General features: G+C 36.2%; 1 protein-coding gene across 3 annotated transcripts in view; it reads right to left on the bottom strand.

The window, feature by feature from the left end:
* Window positions 1-9020: 9020 nt before the first annotated feature.
* The window catches only part of LOC136027979 (alpha-crystallin B chain-like), a 40460-nt gene continuing 34019 nt past the window's right edge, over window positions 9021-15461 (bottom strand). For all 3 annotated transcript variants that reach the window (XM_065705475.1, XM_065705476.1, XM_065705474.1), the window contains one exon: window positions 9021-9489. In XM_065705475.1, coding sequence (XP_065561547.1) covers window positions 9088-9489 — 402 coding nt within the window. In that variant the 3' untranslated portion in view covers window positions 9021-9087. The remainder of the gene's footprint in view (window positions 9490-15461) is intronic.

A 15461-nucleotide genomic window follows, 5' to 3' on the forward strand; every position in this document is an offset into this window, starting at 1 on the left:
AATTCGTAAAATATGTCAGTTTAAGATTAGATTTTCTTGTTTTAAATCTTTCAAAAATGAAATGAATACATCCTTTAAATCTGCAAATAGGACATAAATGGAATAATTGCGGAATAAAACAGAAAATATACAGTGAATATATAATCATTTTTATTGCGCGCGTGGCTATCGTGGCTTTCGTGGTGACACCCTCACGGGCCGTTAAAGTTTACTCGATTATTTTTTATTTTAATTGTCTTTAAAATTTTCTTTGCTTTCTGTTTTGCCACATTTGCTCAGGTCAATTTTTTCCCTGAAATTTCAGATGCTTTTAATAAGATTAGATTTTTTTTGTTTTAAATCTTTCAAAAATGAAATGAATACATCCTCTAAATCTGCAAATAGGACATAAATGGAATAATTGCAGAATAAAACAGTAAATATACAGTGAATATAATTTCTTGAATGAATAATCATTGGAAAAGAAATTAAGACTTCCGTGTTTTTTATTATGATATTCGTGCTATAACTAGACTGGTCAAATCGGTTATAGTTTTCCTGGAAGAGTGAGATTCAATACAGGAACCATTTAATTGTTTTATTTTTTATTTCCAGTATTTAACTGAAATTCCTTCATAGCTCCAAATTCTCGTATTTATAATTGAAATGGCTAATAAGTGCTGGTAACGTCCTATTCACTACCTTTCTGATTCATATAGTAGCCCATAAGCATACTATCTCCATGTGTAATATCATGCTGACTTCTTGCTATTTCTACTACTACTGCTACTAATAACTCACAGCAGCACCAAACCGCCAGAGGCCAACACAGCTACGCACACTCCTCCTCCAACCTAATCTATTCAAGGCTTTTTTCTTTACAACCTCCCACGAAGTTCCCATTTCCTTTAAATCTTAATTTATTACATCCTCCCAACCTAGACGAGGACGACCTGCTTTCCGTGTAGCCCCAGACGGCTGGCCAAAAAAGAACAATTTTCGGCAATCTGTCATCTTTCATCCACAAAACGTGGACTTGAAATGATAGTTATGTAAAAATTATCATCAAGTTCGTGTAAAGTTGCTTTCAAAATTCTGTAAACCAAACCTAAAAGTGCTCAATTTGACAAGTTATTTCTCAGTCAAGTGAAGAATTATCGGTATTTGTCTGTTAAACAGAATACACCCAGTTAGAGAGGTTAGGTTAACCCTAATCAAACCAGGATAATAATATAATACTTTAGAAAGAAAATTATGAAAACTAAAACAAAGGACTATGGAAAGAAGGCCGTGCAGAATGGATTATATTGACTAAAAATAAGCAAATCATAACCAATCCCATAGAGGCAAACCGGTTTCTGTCAGATCTTACACAGCATAATTCTTGAATATGTTCTATTTAACTGACTAGTACCAAATCATCTTTCGAATTTCTGAAAAACTTTTCCTTCCCTCCTATGTAATGAAGAATTTTCCGTAGAAAGGTCAAAATATCTGGTCTTACATGTTTACAAAAATAAAGTGAGTATGAAGTGAAGGCTTCTGGTTCGTTAGTTTCGAGCTCAGTACGATTGACTAATTTGTTTATTCATAAAAAAAAAAAAATCTACCATTTTGCCCGTTCATCTGCAATTCTCTGTTAACCTTTTTAGTTGGATTTCTGACAATAAGCATACTACACAATAAGTAATGAATGTGAACCAGCTGAAATTTTCGAATCTTAAAAGAAATAGAACTAAACCAATGCAATTCAATACTCGGATGGGCCTACTACTTGAATTCTACAAGTTTGGTTACAGATCAGATAGGAGCCAAGAGATCGACATCATTACTGCACTTCCAACAATTTACTGGCTCTTCAGACTCCGTCAGTGAGGTCTAACTTCAACCCTCTAACAGCTTGTAACAGGATCTGGAACATGCTCCCAGAGTTCTTACGAAGCTGCCACTTGTTTGGTATGTTCAAAAATTATGTTACAGATTTTCTAGCTAGTAAATAATTTTGTTTTTTTGTTTCTTTTTTTATATATATTCCGGTTTCCCTTGGAGTTGATGTCTCTGGATTGAGTTGGATATTTAATTGAGTTGGTGAGATCATGTGCTACCCCCTGCCTAGCTTGTCATTTTTGGGGATTATTAAGGTGGGCGACTCAATTTTGTTTTTGGATTTTGTTTATATTTTTTTGTATTGGTATTTTTTCTCCCCTGTTCTTTTGACACACCAAAACCAGCAGAACAACCAAAATTGTTTTTTTTTACTGCCTACAACAAAAATGTGCGACTGTTTAATGAATTACAATAGGAGTCCAGTGGACTGTTAACGAACCTCTCAAATTACCTGATTTGCAAATGAGCAGAACCAGTAGGATGGAACAAACAAATTTACAAAATTCGTTCTTTAGTAGAGAATGGGAACCAAATGAACATCTTAGATCACTGAATTTACAACTAATGTATGTCCCCCTCTGGGACCTTAAACCCCCCCTCAATTTATTTGAACCTTTATTTTTTTGTACTTGGAATTTTTGGACTTAAAATTTTTTGAGACATAGAATTATTTTTGGACTTGAAATTTTTCGGCCTTTATTTTTCTATAGGGAATGGAATTATTTTTGATAAACAGAATAGCAGTCACACGTATCGCTCACAGAAGTCATAACCACCAGTTAAAGCAACAGGTTTCCCTGGGATGTTTCCTGCGTCAACTCCTTGAACAAAAAACACATGTTTATAAGTGTTTCACATGTTCGTCACACATCCCCGTCTTCCCAGTTTCCAACCCCACCTGCTCAAAAAGCACACTGAAACGGGTCACTGGCCAACAAAAAAATCCGACTTTTGCAAAATCTCCCCGTCTTCCCAGTTTCCAACCCCACCTGCTCAAAAAGCACACTTAACTGGGTCACTGGCCAACAATAAATCCGACTTTTGCAAAATCTCTTTTTATCAATGGAATCCTTTGACCATCTTCCGTTAAACGTTCTTAGCTTGCTGGACAGACATATTCTTTTGATGGTTAATGAAACTTGTTTCGATCTAAGAAAATTGTATTGACTACAACCGGCCAGGTGTCCTTTTTGTAATGTAATGGTCCTGAGAACACCAATTTAACACTACCAGGGCTTGCGTATAAATTCAGGTCCCAGAGTTCCCCTCCAAGGCCCCATGTTCCCCTTCAAGACCTAATGTATCCCTGCTGGGCCCAGTGCCCCTCCCCCCATTTTTAGCTTTGAATCTTTTTGGGGAGACTTAGTATTTTTTGGGACATAGAATTATTTTGAGCCTTAGAGTTTTATTGGACTGAGGGACTTTTTTGGGACTTAGATTCATATATATTTTTAAACATGAACGCAGTCACACGTATTGCTCTTAAATGTCATAACATCTGGTTAAAGATAAAGGTTTCGCTTGAATGTTTCCCACGTTAACTCCTTGAACAAAACTACATGTTTCGAAGTGTTTCGAATACGTTCATCTATAGACATATTCCCCTGTTCCAAGTTTTCATCCACAGCTGCACAAAAAGAACTTTGAACTTCGTCACTGTGGACAACTAAAAAAACCTGGAATCCTGGATGGGAACATGGGGACCCAAACTCATGTGCCTGCCCCGGTAATAGAAAATCGATGTGCTCAAGACTATTATATTAAAAAATGGATACCAAGCCGGTTGTAGTCATTATAATTTTTGGAGATCAAAACAAGTTTCATTAACCATCAAAAGAATATGTCTGTCCAGCAAGCATTTCAAATCACTGTGGTATGCAAATTCACAGAGTGATGTCAAAAATGGTACCCGGAAACAGAAAAATCACTGATAGCATTTACCATATATCCAACTCCAATTGAGTAAATTATTGCGCAATTAACTTTTAATGATATTGTGACACTTGATATCAGTTGGCTAGCGTCCCAGAAACGATACATTGATTGCCTAGATGTATTTCTGAGAATATACGATCAATGACTTGTTGACTCAAGTCGAGTAACGTGTCGTTATTTTACGATAGGGTCTCACTTTTGGTTTATACATCAAACAAGAACTTCATAAAATCAACGGAGAACTGCTTAGAAGCTAAAAAAAATATTGGAAAAGAAATCATGTCACCATCTTTAACTGTAGTTAACAATAAATCTATCTATGACTTCAGCTCAGTTGATGGTCGCATTGGAAGAATCCCAATTCTATTTGGTCTTTAAAAAGTGCTGGTACCGGGGATTGAAGGGGTAGGGCCCCTGTAGTTCCCATTGACACCATATTACTACTCTGATCAGATGCCTATTTCAGATTCATTTACATCATATAAAAATCTATGTAAAACATAAACATAAATTTCTAACAAATCAGAAGTAGTTTGAAACAAACAACTAGAATAAGGTGAATATATCATGCGTTGGTACTCTTTATACACTGCTGTTATATGAATTCAATACTATCTTCTTCAGGATTGGATCACGAATGGCAAGTTGATGCTGGATACCCTATTACACACGTGGTATATGCTTGAAAATTGCAGAATATGTTGCTATATTCCGGCAAAGCATATGTGGAAAAACTCAAAAACCTATTTGGTGTATAGACCATTACTGAAAGTTTCCTATAAGTAGGAAACGTTGACATAAGTTATAAATTCTATGAACTGAACTATAGTAGTATAGCTTGTGATCGTCTCTCATCTTCTGTTTGGTACTAAGACTGTTCTTCAACTTTTTTGGTCACTAATGAATGAGTGGATTCTGTTTATAATACGACTTTTTCCTCTCTTTTTTGTGTAGCCCTTCCCCAACACCAAATCATACCTATTACTCTCCCGTCTTTTATTAAACTTCCAAAAAGCTAAAAGTCTGAATCAATAGGAAATCATGGTATTTTCAAAATGTCCTCTTCCAGAGTCCACCTCCCTTGTGTCGCAGCTGCAGCTGATGTGTAAAATTTATTTGACTAATATAATTCTGATATAGTTTTACCAAGATTATAAACACAATTTCGTTAATTTTCAGTCTTGGCTTATGATCACTTATCTCCTCGCCAGTTTCCCGTTCGATTTTTCTCGTTGATCATATATTTGTCTTTTGTGTGTTTCTTCTTTCTTATTACAGGGAAGAAGATATATTTCTTATAAAAGAAATTTAAAGGATGTATTTTGTCTTTGTCAAACCGTTAAAAGGTAGTAGAAACGATATTTGCAATACAGAATGCATTTTCAGCTATTTCAGCTACAATCCGCCTTTTTAAGCACATCTTATAAATTTAGTTTATTTATTTGAATATTTTAATTCACTTAAGTTTCAAACCATTTCAATCTTTATGTTGCATTTAGTTTTATTTATTTCACTCTTGTTTTACACCGGGCTGAAGATAGAAGTGGGCAATTTCGCAAAAACAAACAACAGAAAGGCTTAAATTTACTTTTATTTTTAAAGCTAGACCATGTTTACAAAATTGGCCACAGCTACCTTATTCATAACTACTACCACTAACATTCACCGCGGCACCAAGCTGCCTGAGGTCAACACAGCCACGCACACTTCCTCCTTCCCAATCATTTCAAAGTCTCCCTCTTTACACCCTCCCAAAAAGTTCCTATTTCCCTTAAACCGCTCCTTATGGCATCCTCCCACCCCATTTGGGAAACGACCTCCTATTATTTTTTTGGCCCTAGACTGTTGGCCAACAAGGACAATCTTCGGCAATTTGTCATCCTTCATCTACAAAACGTGTCTTAGCCAGTCCATCCTTTCTCTCATTATATTGCCCTAGAATACAAGATTGAACCACATTTTTCGTGCAACTTACTGTTTGAGACACGACCAGTCAGTTGGGTATTAATAAAATACTATTATATTTTATTTTATAAAATAAAATATCTATAGATTATCAAAGATAATCTATAGACAACTTCTCTTCAAAATATCGAGGGAAACTTCCTCCGTTTCTTGGAGCACCGATACTTCAAAACCATATTCGACCACCGTCATCACTGTAGCTTCCAATATTCTAATCTTGGTTCGTAGTCTTGTCTTCCTAGTCTTTCATCATTCATAACCATTAAATAATATTTAAAACACGCAGAGATCTGAAAACTTTAAATCAAAATTATACATTTGAATCAATCGATATTATACTTTACTTACTGTAATGTCATTCTGTTGCGCTAATAGTTTCCAGTCCCTCTCAAGTCTTTTTAAAGTTTCAAAATTCCTTCTCTTATTAGATTCTTGTACCCTTTTATTGGGGCAAGTCAGATAAAGTCAGTCGGTTTTCCCATGTTGTTGCTAATATTCCATTCCCAGGTCAAAAAATTGTTTTGTTCTATTAGCTGTTGGAGGAAACCAATTGATACTTACGGTCACCTAACTAAGGTACTTCGAACTGGAGTATACACAGGCGTGATTAGATGGGCGTTTGAACCCCTTCCTCGATACCACTAGTGCAGAAAAATCTACCAAATGTAGATCCTTTCGTATGCATAATTCTCGGTTTTCGGGTTCAAAAACGCCAAGCGGATTAGTTCCCGAAAGTCCCTTCGTTCCTCAGCATCATCAATATTTTATCACTGAAAATCCCCTCCAAACCAGACCAAAGTATACACTGTTCAAAGAGTAGAAAAGAAATAAACTGAAATAGACAAGAAAATTGACAAGAAATAGACTGGGTACTTGGTCACAGTGTATATTCGCAAATATAGTCGAATTATTTGTCAACAAAAATGATGATGGTGAAGTTGGGGGGACTAACGATAAAAAGCTCCGCGAGGAGCGCTGAACCAGTCAAAGGCCAATTACAAGATGATATGGATCCCTACCCCATGAAATATAGATCCTTCCCGCATTTATAAATACTATGTTCCTGAAATATATTCCTGTGTTATGGAGGATAGAGGGGTTACATACTTCCCAAAGGGTATTGCATGATGACTGCCGATTTTCTTTTGGACTCGGGAATTTTCAGAGAGTGAAAACCTTTAGAGCAGATTATTGAAGGGTGAGAGCTCAGTTTTCTTTCCTTTGGCTATCCATAGCTTTATGGATTCTCTACAATGATAAATGCTAGAGACAGTGGTATAAAATAAGATAATGTCCTCTGTAAATATGCAGGGCTATCAATGCCCTCTAAAAATAAGCCAGAGTAATTGAATATATTGGATTTAGTATTTAGGCCACAAGGCTTTATTGTAACATAGCCATGTGCTTCCATTTAGCGGAATCCTTTTTAAAGCCTAGATACCACGCGCTACCAAATAACAGTGTGTGTTGCCACATCACAAAATGTAGCTGAATGACGAGACATTTTTCTATCTTTCAAATCTTTCCAATTTTTTAGCTTAATTGGCTATTCCAGAATCACCAATTTGGCTTTTTAGAGCAAAAATTGTCGTTCTGGTTGGTCAGTACAAATATAAAAAGGCCCCTTACTTTACTATGATTTTTGTGTTGCTTGGAAAGGTAAGTAGAACTAAAAATGTTGGTTGAGTCAGGTTTGTTGGATACAGCCACCCCTGGGGAAAAAGAGGAGGAAAAAAGTCATGTTATAACGGGAATAGTATACAGTAGTATAACAATCGCATAACAGAAGAAAATAAAATCTTATTTTAGAGACAACCGTAAAATGCTGAACATATGGCTTTCCAACATGGGGGTTCCCCGAAATTCATTTAATCTTCTTGGCATGGGAATTCTGTGAGTTCCCTAAAATCTAGCTCCCTCAATTCATATGTAGAGTTTTTAGAGACATTCGATCACTTTGTTCCGGTGGCTATCCTCAATTTAACCACTGCACGAATTTTGCACGTAAAGGTAAGTCCTGGTAAGTATTGGATGTATAAACTAGCTTTCATATTCCGATTAGCGCTTATCTTTGATGAATTTTTTGTTCATGTCTGAAAACCCTGGACTGAGTGATGAAAAAGGTAACTGAAAAAAATGAGATTTATTTATTAGACAAATAAGCTCTTGGCGAGCAGTTCTGGTTTAAGCTGTATGAGAAGAAAATATGACAAAGGACAGTTCTTTTTTTTATTCTTTTTTCTTTTGTGTTATTTTTATAGTCGTTTAGCTCAATCTAAAACATTAAGTTGTACTCAATAACGATTCAATGGTGAACTGAACCAAGCAGATACTCACGAAAGGATTGGGTTCCTGTCATATCCTTTAATATTCTTCATTCAATTTCCTTATTCTGAAATGCCGAGAAAATCCCTCCCTTGACCTAATCCCCCAGAGCTAATCCACCAGCTTTGCCGTTTTTATCCGACAATTCCAGGTTCCACAATATTACCTCGGCATAGAGAAATATAGTAACTAATAAAGAAATAAGAAAAAATAGAGAAATAAGAAACAAAAGAAAAATAGTAACTAATAAAGAAATAAATAAAAATAAAGAAATAGAAACATAAAGAAAAATAGTAACTAAAAAAGAAGTAAGAAAAAATAGAGAAATAAGAAACATAAAGAAAAATAGTAACTAATAAAGAAATAAGAAAAAATAGAGAAATAAGAAACATAGTAACTAATTTCAAAGACAATTGGTCTTTCCATGTGAAATGGAGTAAAAATTCAACCGAAAAACGTAGAGTAATTAACAGCCTAAGATATTTGGATAGTTACGAGATTGATTCTCAAGCTTAATAAAACAAAAATGTATTAGGCTTTGGAAAAATATTTGCCCTTTCCATCAAAATCTTATAAAGTAGGTCTGCATCTAACTGATTGTCTCTCAAAAAGAAATCGATACTTAATCAAAACAATTGACCTAAAACAGATTTTCTGCAAGGAGGAACACTTAGTTCCTTAATTATATGAGTCTAATTAATTAATTAATTAATTAATTAATGCCCTTAGTTCCTTAATTAATTATGATCGTCATATGAAAAATGACGATCCCAAATAAAACCACTTTTAATATCTGTTAATGACCCATTACTTTGGTGTGTATAGATTTTGGATATATCGCATTAGTTTCTATCCATCACTTAAGCATATTATCATTACTAGTTTATCAATAAATTTTCCTGACTGTGATAAGAAAGAAAAGGATAAAAAAGAGAAAAAAGAAACAATTTATTCGACAAATACAATAAGGAGTAAAAAATAAAACAGATGGATGATTTACCCTGATTCTTCACTTGATCCTTCTGAACTGTTGACAGTTGTTGTCTCTGTTTCTTGTGAGACTAAGCTGGGTTTCGTTTGTGACTCCTCAGTTTTGCTAGAATGACTTGGCAACGCTGGTTGATTTGTTTGTTGAATGCTAATAACCTTCTCTTTTTCAGAAGCATCCTCACTTGCTTTCCGAGGGCCTTCGATAATTAAAACGCCATCTGAAGAGATACTCCCTCTTATTTCCTCTGATTTAACTCCTTCTGGGATGTCATAGATACGTTTGAAATGTCTGAATACTCTACCGTGTTCATCGGGCTTTTCTTCGTGTTTGCCTTCGACTGTTATTACTTTGTCTGTGGTCTTGACAGTCAACTCTTCCGGTTTGAAATGATGAGCGTCAAGCGAAATCTAAAAAATGAAAAATTTTATGAGGAAAAAGTGTTCTCAATGTCACCTGATCGAACTGTAAGTAAGGAACGATGTGGCTAAATAGTAACCGAAACTCTACAAATGAAATTTTGATAGCAATAGCCACATTAAAAGAATTGGCTAATTATGCTCATTTCAAAGATGTAAGTTTAATAAGTTTTACATATCAAAGGTTACGAGCCTGAAGGAATTTTCCTGACTTTTCAAAAAGAATAGGAGCCGCCCACCCCTAAAATATTTGAGAATCTGAATGAATCTTAGAGAATCTTTAAGAATCTTAATGAAAATCACACCATTAGATTCAGCTTATTAGAGAACCTTATTTCAGGCTTCAATCTCTTATCTGCAAACATGTGGATTTTCCTATATTTTGCTGGAAGAAAGATCACAGTGGGTGTTTATTTGTTTCTGTTTTTTTTCGTTTTTTTTTAATGGGTGGTTTTATCGACCCAAAGGTACTAGAATATCGAGATAGAGCTCATTTGAACGTAAAAAAAGTTATAGTGTCCTTTTTTAAGTGACCAAAAAGATTGGAAGGCAACTAGGGCCCCTCCCCCACTCCTTGTTTCTCAAAATTGTCCGATTAAAATTTTGAAATAACCATTTTGTTCATTATAATTCAAAGGCCTAAAAAATAAACCTTTGGATATAACATACCCCCCCCCCCTTCACAACCCCAGAGAAAGGGTCTTAAGTTATAAAATTTGCCCAATGTTTACGCATAGTACTTGTTACTGGGAAGTATCTTCAACGCCTCAACACCTCACTCTTTATACTAAAGTTTGAATTTTGTCCCAATTCTTTAAGAACAAATCCTGAAACACAGGGTCCGTTTGATTAGAACAAGAAGAAACTTTTTTAAAAGTGCTAAAAATTTTAGCGTAAAGAGCGAGGCGTTGAGGAAAGGGCAACCCCCTTCATATACGTAATGTATAAAAACTGATGTCATTTTGACTTGTTGTTGGATTATGTCTATTATTCATCCATCCATCCTAGGGTAAAACTAAGGTAGTTAGCCATAGACCCAAGGGATGATGTGAGATTTTTGGTTTGACTCATGACGGACAATGTTGACAGGACTTTCATGCAAAGGGGGGGGGGGCTGAATTTGCCTGGACTCACAAACGAACAAGAGTCCTAAGCCTAATAGGCTTTCCCACTTAGTCTCAGGTGGACTACCGTGTTTTAGGATTGAAAGATGACAGACAAGACCCCTTGACTCGCAGGCGAACAGGAAGACGTATAGTGTTCCAAGTATTTTGTTCTATGGCACGGGCACTGAAAGGCACGGGCACTGGCAATCCTGAAAGACTTATGCCAGCTTTGCCTCGCACTCAGACTACCTGTCTTGGCTTTGAATTAAAATCAAGTTGTCATTCAGCCATTGGCCAATTGGAGACGAAGCCAAAATGGGTAATCCGAGCAAGGGGCATAGCTGGCATAAGCCTTTTTCAACCCCTAAGTTATAGTAATTTGAAGTTTGAACTCTTTTGAACAAAATAGCTATCTCAAAATTTTATCGGATGCATTTGGGAAATAAGGCGTAGAGAGGGGGAGGGGGGTATATATCCCCCAATCACTAATGACTCTTAAAAAGGTAAATATAACTCAATTTCCAATCAAATAAGTCATCTATAAAGTTTATACAACCACCCCTTGCATAAAACCTTATATGCCCTTCGGGTGTAGCTTATAACGCTTGCCACTGACTAAGTGGTTCTGTCTACCCCTAAGTTTTGTTATTTGATCTTTAAACTATTATGAACAAAATAATTATCTCGATTTTATTTTATTGGATACATTTGGGGAAAAAGAGTCAGGAGGGGGGGGGGGGCTAGTTGCCCTCCGATTCTTATGACTCATAAAGGCACTAGAAATTCTGATTTACAATCCAACAAGTCCCCTACGAAGTTTATACGACTATCCCTTCCAAAACAATCTTTTATGCTCCCAGGGCACATTTTACAACACTTGCCTCTGGATTCTGGGGGCTGTTTTATCCCTGGGGTTCCTTTTAAATTATCTTTCGTCTATTTTGAACAAAACAGCTATATAGAAATTTGATTAGACGCATTTTCGGAAAAGATGGTCAGGAGGGGGTGCTAGTCGTCATCGAATCACTTTTGACTCTTAAAAGATGAATTAGAACTTTCAAGTTCTAATCATTTAAGTCCCCTCCAAAGTTTATACGACCACCTCATCCACAAAAAAATTATGTGCCCCCGCGGCATACGTTAAAACCCTTCCTAGGGCTCTGTGGGGGGGGGGATATATTAACGACGAAGTTTTGTTATCTGATCGTTGGACTATGTTAAACAAACCGACTATCTTAAAATCTTCATTAGATACATTAGGGAAAAAGAGGGTGTGTGTGTCAAGGGGAGGGGTAAATGACCTTTGTTAAATTTCAACTCATAAAAAGGTATCTAGAACTTTCAATTTCCAAACAAATGAGCAACCTTCGAAGTTTATACGACAACCCCTTACATAAAAACCATACACGACTATGGGGCATAACTTATAATACTTGCCCGCGGGCTCTGGGAGGGGGGTATCGACCCCCGTTTCTGTTATGTTTAAACTGTTTAAAAATGGCTATCTCAAAATTTGTATCGGATGGGTTGAGGGAAAAGGGGTGTTTGGGAGGCGACAGTTGCCCTCGGATCTCTTTTGACTCAAAAAATGAACTAAAAGTTTGAATTTCCAAATAAATGAACCCTCTATGAAGTTTACATGAGCTTACACAGCTTTTACGCAGCTCTTCCATAAAAACCATATATTTACCTCAGGACATAGCTTTGATCGCCTGCCCCTAGGCCCTGGGGGGGGGGGGGTCAGTACCGGCGTTTTTGTTATCTGACCATTGAAACTATTTTAAAAAAAAATGGCTATCTCAAAATTTGTATTAGATGGGCTTGGGGAAAAAATGACTGGGAGGTGGGCTAGTTGTCCTCCTGTCTCTTTTGAATCTTAAAAAATGAACTAGATCTTTGAATTCCCTATCAAATATGCCCTCTCTGGAGTTTATACTAGCATCCCTTCCATAAGACCTATGAACTATTTTTAACAAAACAGCCATCTCATAATGTTTACTCGGGTCGGTTTGGGGTAAAAAGGGTGGGGGGGGGTCTAGTTTACCTTCGATCTCTCTTTTGAATCTTAAAGTGAACTAGAACTTTAAATTTCCAATCAAATGAGCCATCTCTGAAGTTTATACGAAAATACCTTCCATAAGAACCATATATCCCCCCATGGCATAACTTAAAATGCCTACCCCCAGGGCATTGGGGATTTATCGATACTGGAGTTTTTCTTATCTTACTTTCGAACTATTTTGGCCACTTGGCGATCTCAAAATGTTTATCGGTTGGGTTTGGGAAAAAAGGCATTGGAGGGGGGAGACTAGTTGCCCTTGGACCTCTTTTGACTTTTAAAAATTGAACTAGAATTTTCAATGTTCAATTTCCAGTCAAATGAGCCCTCTCTGAAGGTATACGAGCATCGCTTCCATAATAACCATATATGCCCTCAGAGCATAACTTACAACGCCTACTCCTGGGCCCTGCAGGGTTGTGTCGTCACTAGTTTTTGTTATCTGATCTTTGAACTTTTTTTTTTACAAAATGGCTACCTCAAAACTTTTATCAGATAGATTTGGGGAAAAGGGGGTGTGGGGGCTAATTGCTCCCTCATCTGCTATGACTCCCAAGAAGTAGATAGAACTTTCGATTTCCAATCAAATGATCCCTCTCTGAAGTTTATACGACTATCTCTTCCGTTAAGAGCAATATGTGCCCCCATGGCATAGCTAACAACGCCTGTACCAGGGCCTTGGGGGGGGGATGTCGACACCAAACTTTTGTCATCTGATTTTTGGACAATTTTTAGCAAAAGAGCAATCTCAAAATTTTTTTGGGGAGCATTTGAGGAAAAAAGGGTGTGGGTGTGCTAGTTGCCCTCCGATCACTTTTGACCGTATCCGTATGAAGTTGCTCTGTGGAAAAAAATGAAAAAATTATAAAAATGGAGCTGTATGACCTATAGACAACTATAGCGTTGACAACTTATAGACAACTTATTGACAACTAATAGACAACTTATAGATTACTATAGACAACACTATAGCGTTGTCTCTTACAAGAAACCGGTCGACAAGTACCATTTATTCTGCCAGTGTGTGCCACAAAAATTTAGTTTTAGCCTGAAAACCACCAAAATAACTGTGAACGCCTATTCTAAGATAGCCTAAAGATTTTCCTTTGTCTGAAACCTCTAACTCATGGTCATGAGCCCCCATCTTGGAAAACGAGAAAGTGAGGCTGTTATTTTTTTTTTACTGTCGGCTGTTCTCATCAATTTAAAATTATATACCCTTTAATGGTAACAACCTTCAGTTTGATGAGGTGGAGCTGGAACAAGAGCTAAGAGCTCATATGGCACTTGTGACAACGTCGGAAGAGCCAAGAGCTCTGCAAAATTGCATTGCATTAGCATTACAATAATGCATTTAGCATTATAATGCATTGCATTAGCTCTAGCAAAATTCTAAGAACCAAAAGACTGATTTAAAAGGGAAATCAGAGGCTTAATGCCTGTCAGGATTTAAAATTAGAGCTCTGAGACACGAGGGCCTTATAGATATCAAAATTCATTAAGATCCGATCACCCACTCGTAAGTTAAAAATACCTCATTTTTCTGACTTTTTTCTCTCCCTTCAGCCCCCCAGATGGTCGAATCTGGGTGGTCAAGGATGGTCAAGTCAATTTGTACAGGTCCCTGTCACGCCTACCAATTTTCATCGTCCTAGCACGTCCAAAAGCACCAAACTCGCCAAAGCACCGGACCCCCACCCCTTAACTCCCCCAAAGAGAGCGCATAGTCTGGTTACGTCAATCACGTATCTACGATATTTGCTTATTCTACCCACCAAGTTTCATCCCGATCTCTCAACTCTTAAGCGTTTTCCAAGATTTCCGGTTTCCCCTCCAACTCTCCCCAATATCACCAGATCTGGTCGGGATTTAAAATAAGAGATCCAATTTGCAAGGTCCTTCTAGATATGAAATTTTATTAAGATCTGATCACTTCCTCGCAAGTTAAAAATATCTAATTTTTTCTAATTTTCCAAAATTAACCCTCCCCCCAACTCTCCTAAAGAAATCGGATCCGTTCCGGTTATGTCAATAATGTATCTAGATTCATGTTTTTCAAGATTTCCGGTCCCACCCCCTTAATGACACTGGATTCGTTCGGGATTTAAAATAAGAGATCTGAGTTTTGAGGTCCTTCTAAATATGAAATTTCATTAAGATACAATCACTCTTTCGTAAGTCAAAAATACCTCATTTTTCCTAATTTTTTAGAATTCACCTTCCCCACAACTCCTCTTAAGAAAGTAGATTCGTTCCGGTTATGTCAATTCCGTATCTAGGACTTGTGCTTATTTTTCCCACCAAGTTTGTTTAAAATTTAAATTTCTCAGATATTTCATTCAGATCAAAAACTTAAGTGCGTTCTGGATAATTAACAAGTACCTATACATCTTTCTTAATCTTTTTAAGAAATATATAATTCTCTGAATTTTCAAATTATCAATTCAAACAATAAGATTCTATTTTCAGTGACATTTGTACTGTAGCCAAATAATATGTTTCTATTATTTTGATTAGAAAGAGATTTTGGCAAAATTTTTCTATATCTTTGGCAACACTGCGAAAATTGTTGTGTTATTTTGATGCTTAAACAATCCATGTTGAAAGAAATATGTAGCGTAAGCTAAAATATGGAAAACTCGGGAATCTGACAAACGATAACTGAAAGTATATGTCAATTAAAAGTTAATTTAAATACATTTAAATACATCTAAGTATAATAAATGAATTTAATATATAAATATAATTGATTGAATTTAAACAGGTAATAAACTATTAAACAAATATTTAATAATTAA

This window comes from Artemia franciscana, chromosome 6 (genome assembly GCF_032884065.1).
Source record: "Artemia franciscana chromosome 6, ASM3288406v1, whole genome shotgun sequence".
In the NCBI taxonomy this organism is placed as follows: domain Eukaryota; kingdom Metazoa; phylum Arthropoda; class Branchiopoda; order Anostraca; family Artemiidae; genus Artemia; species Artemia franciscana.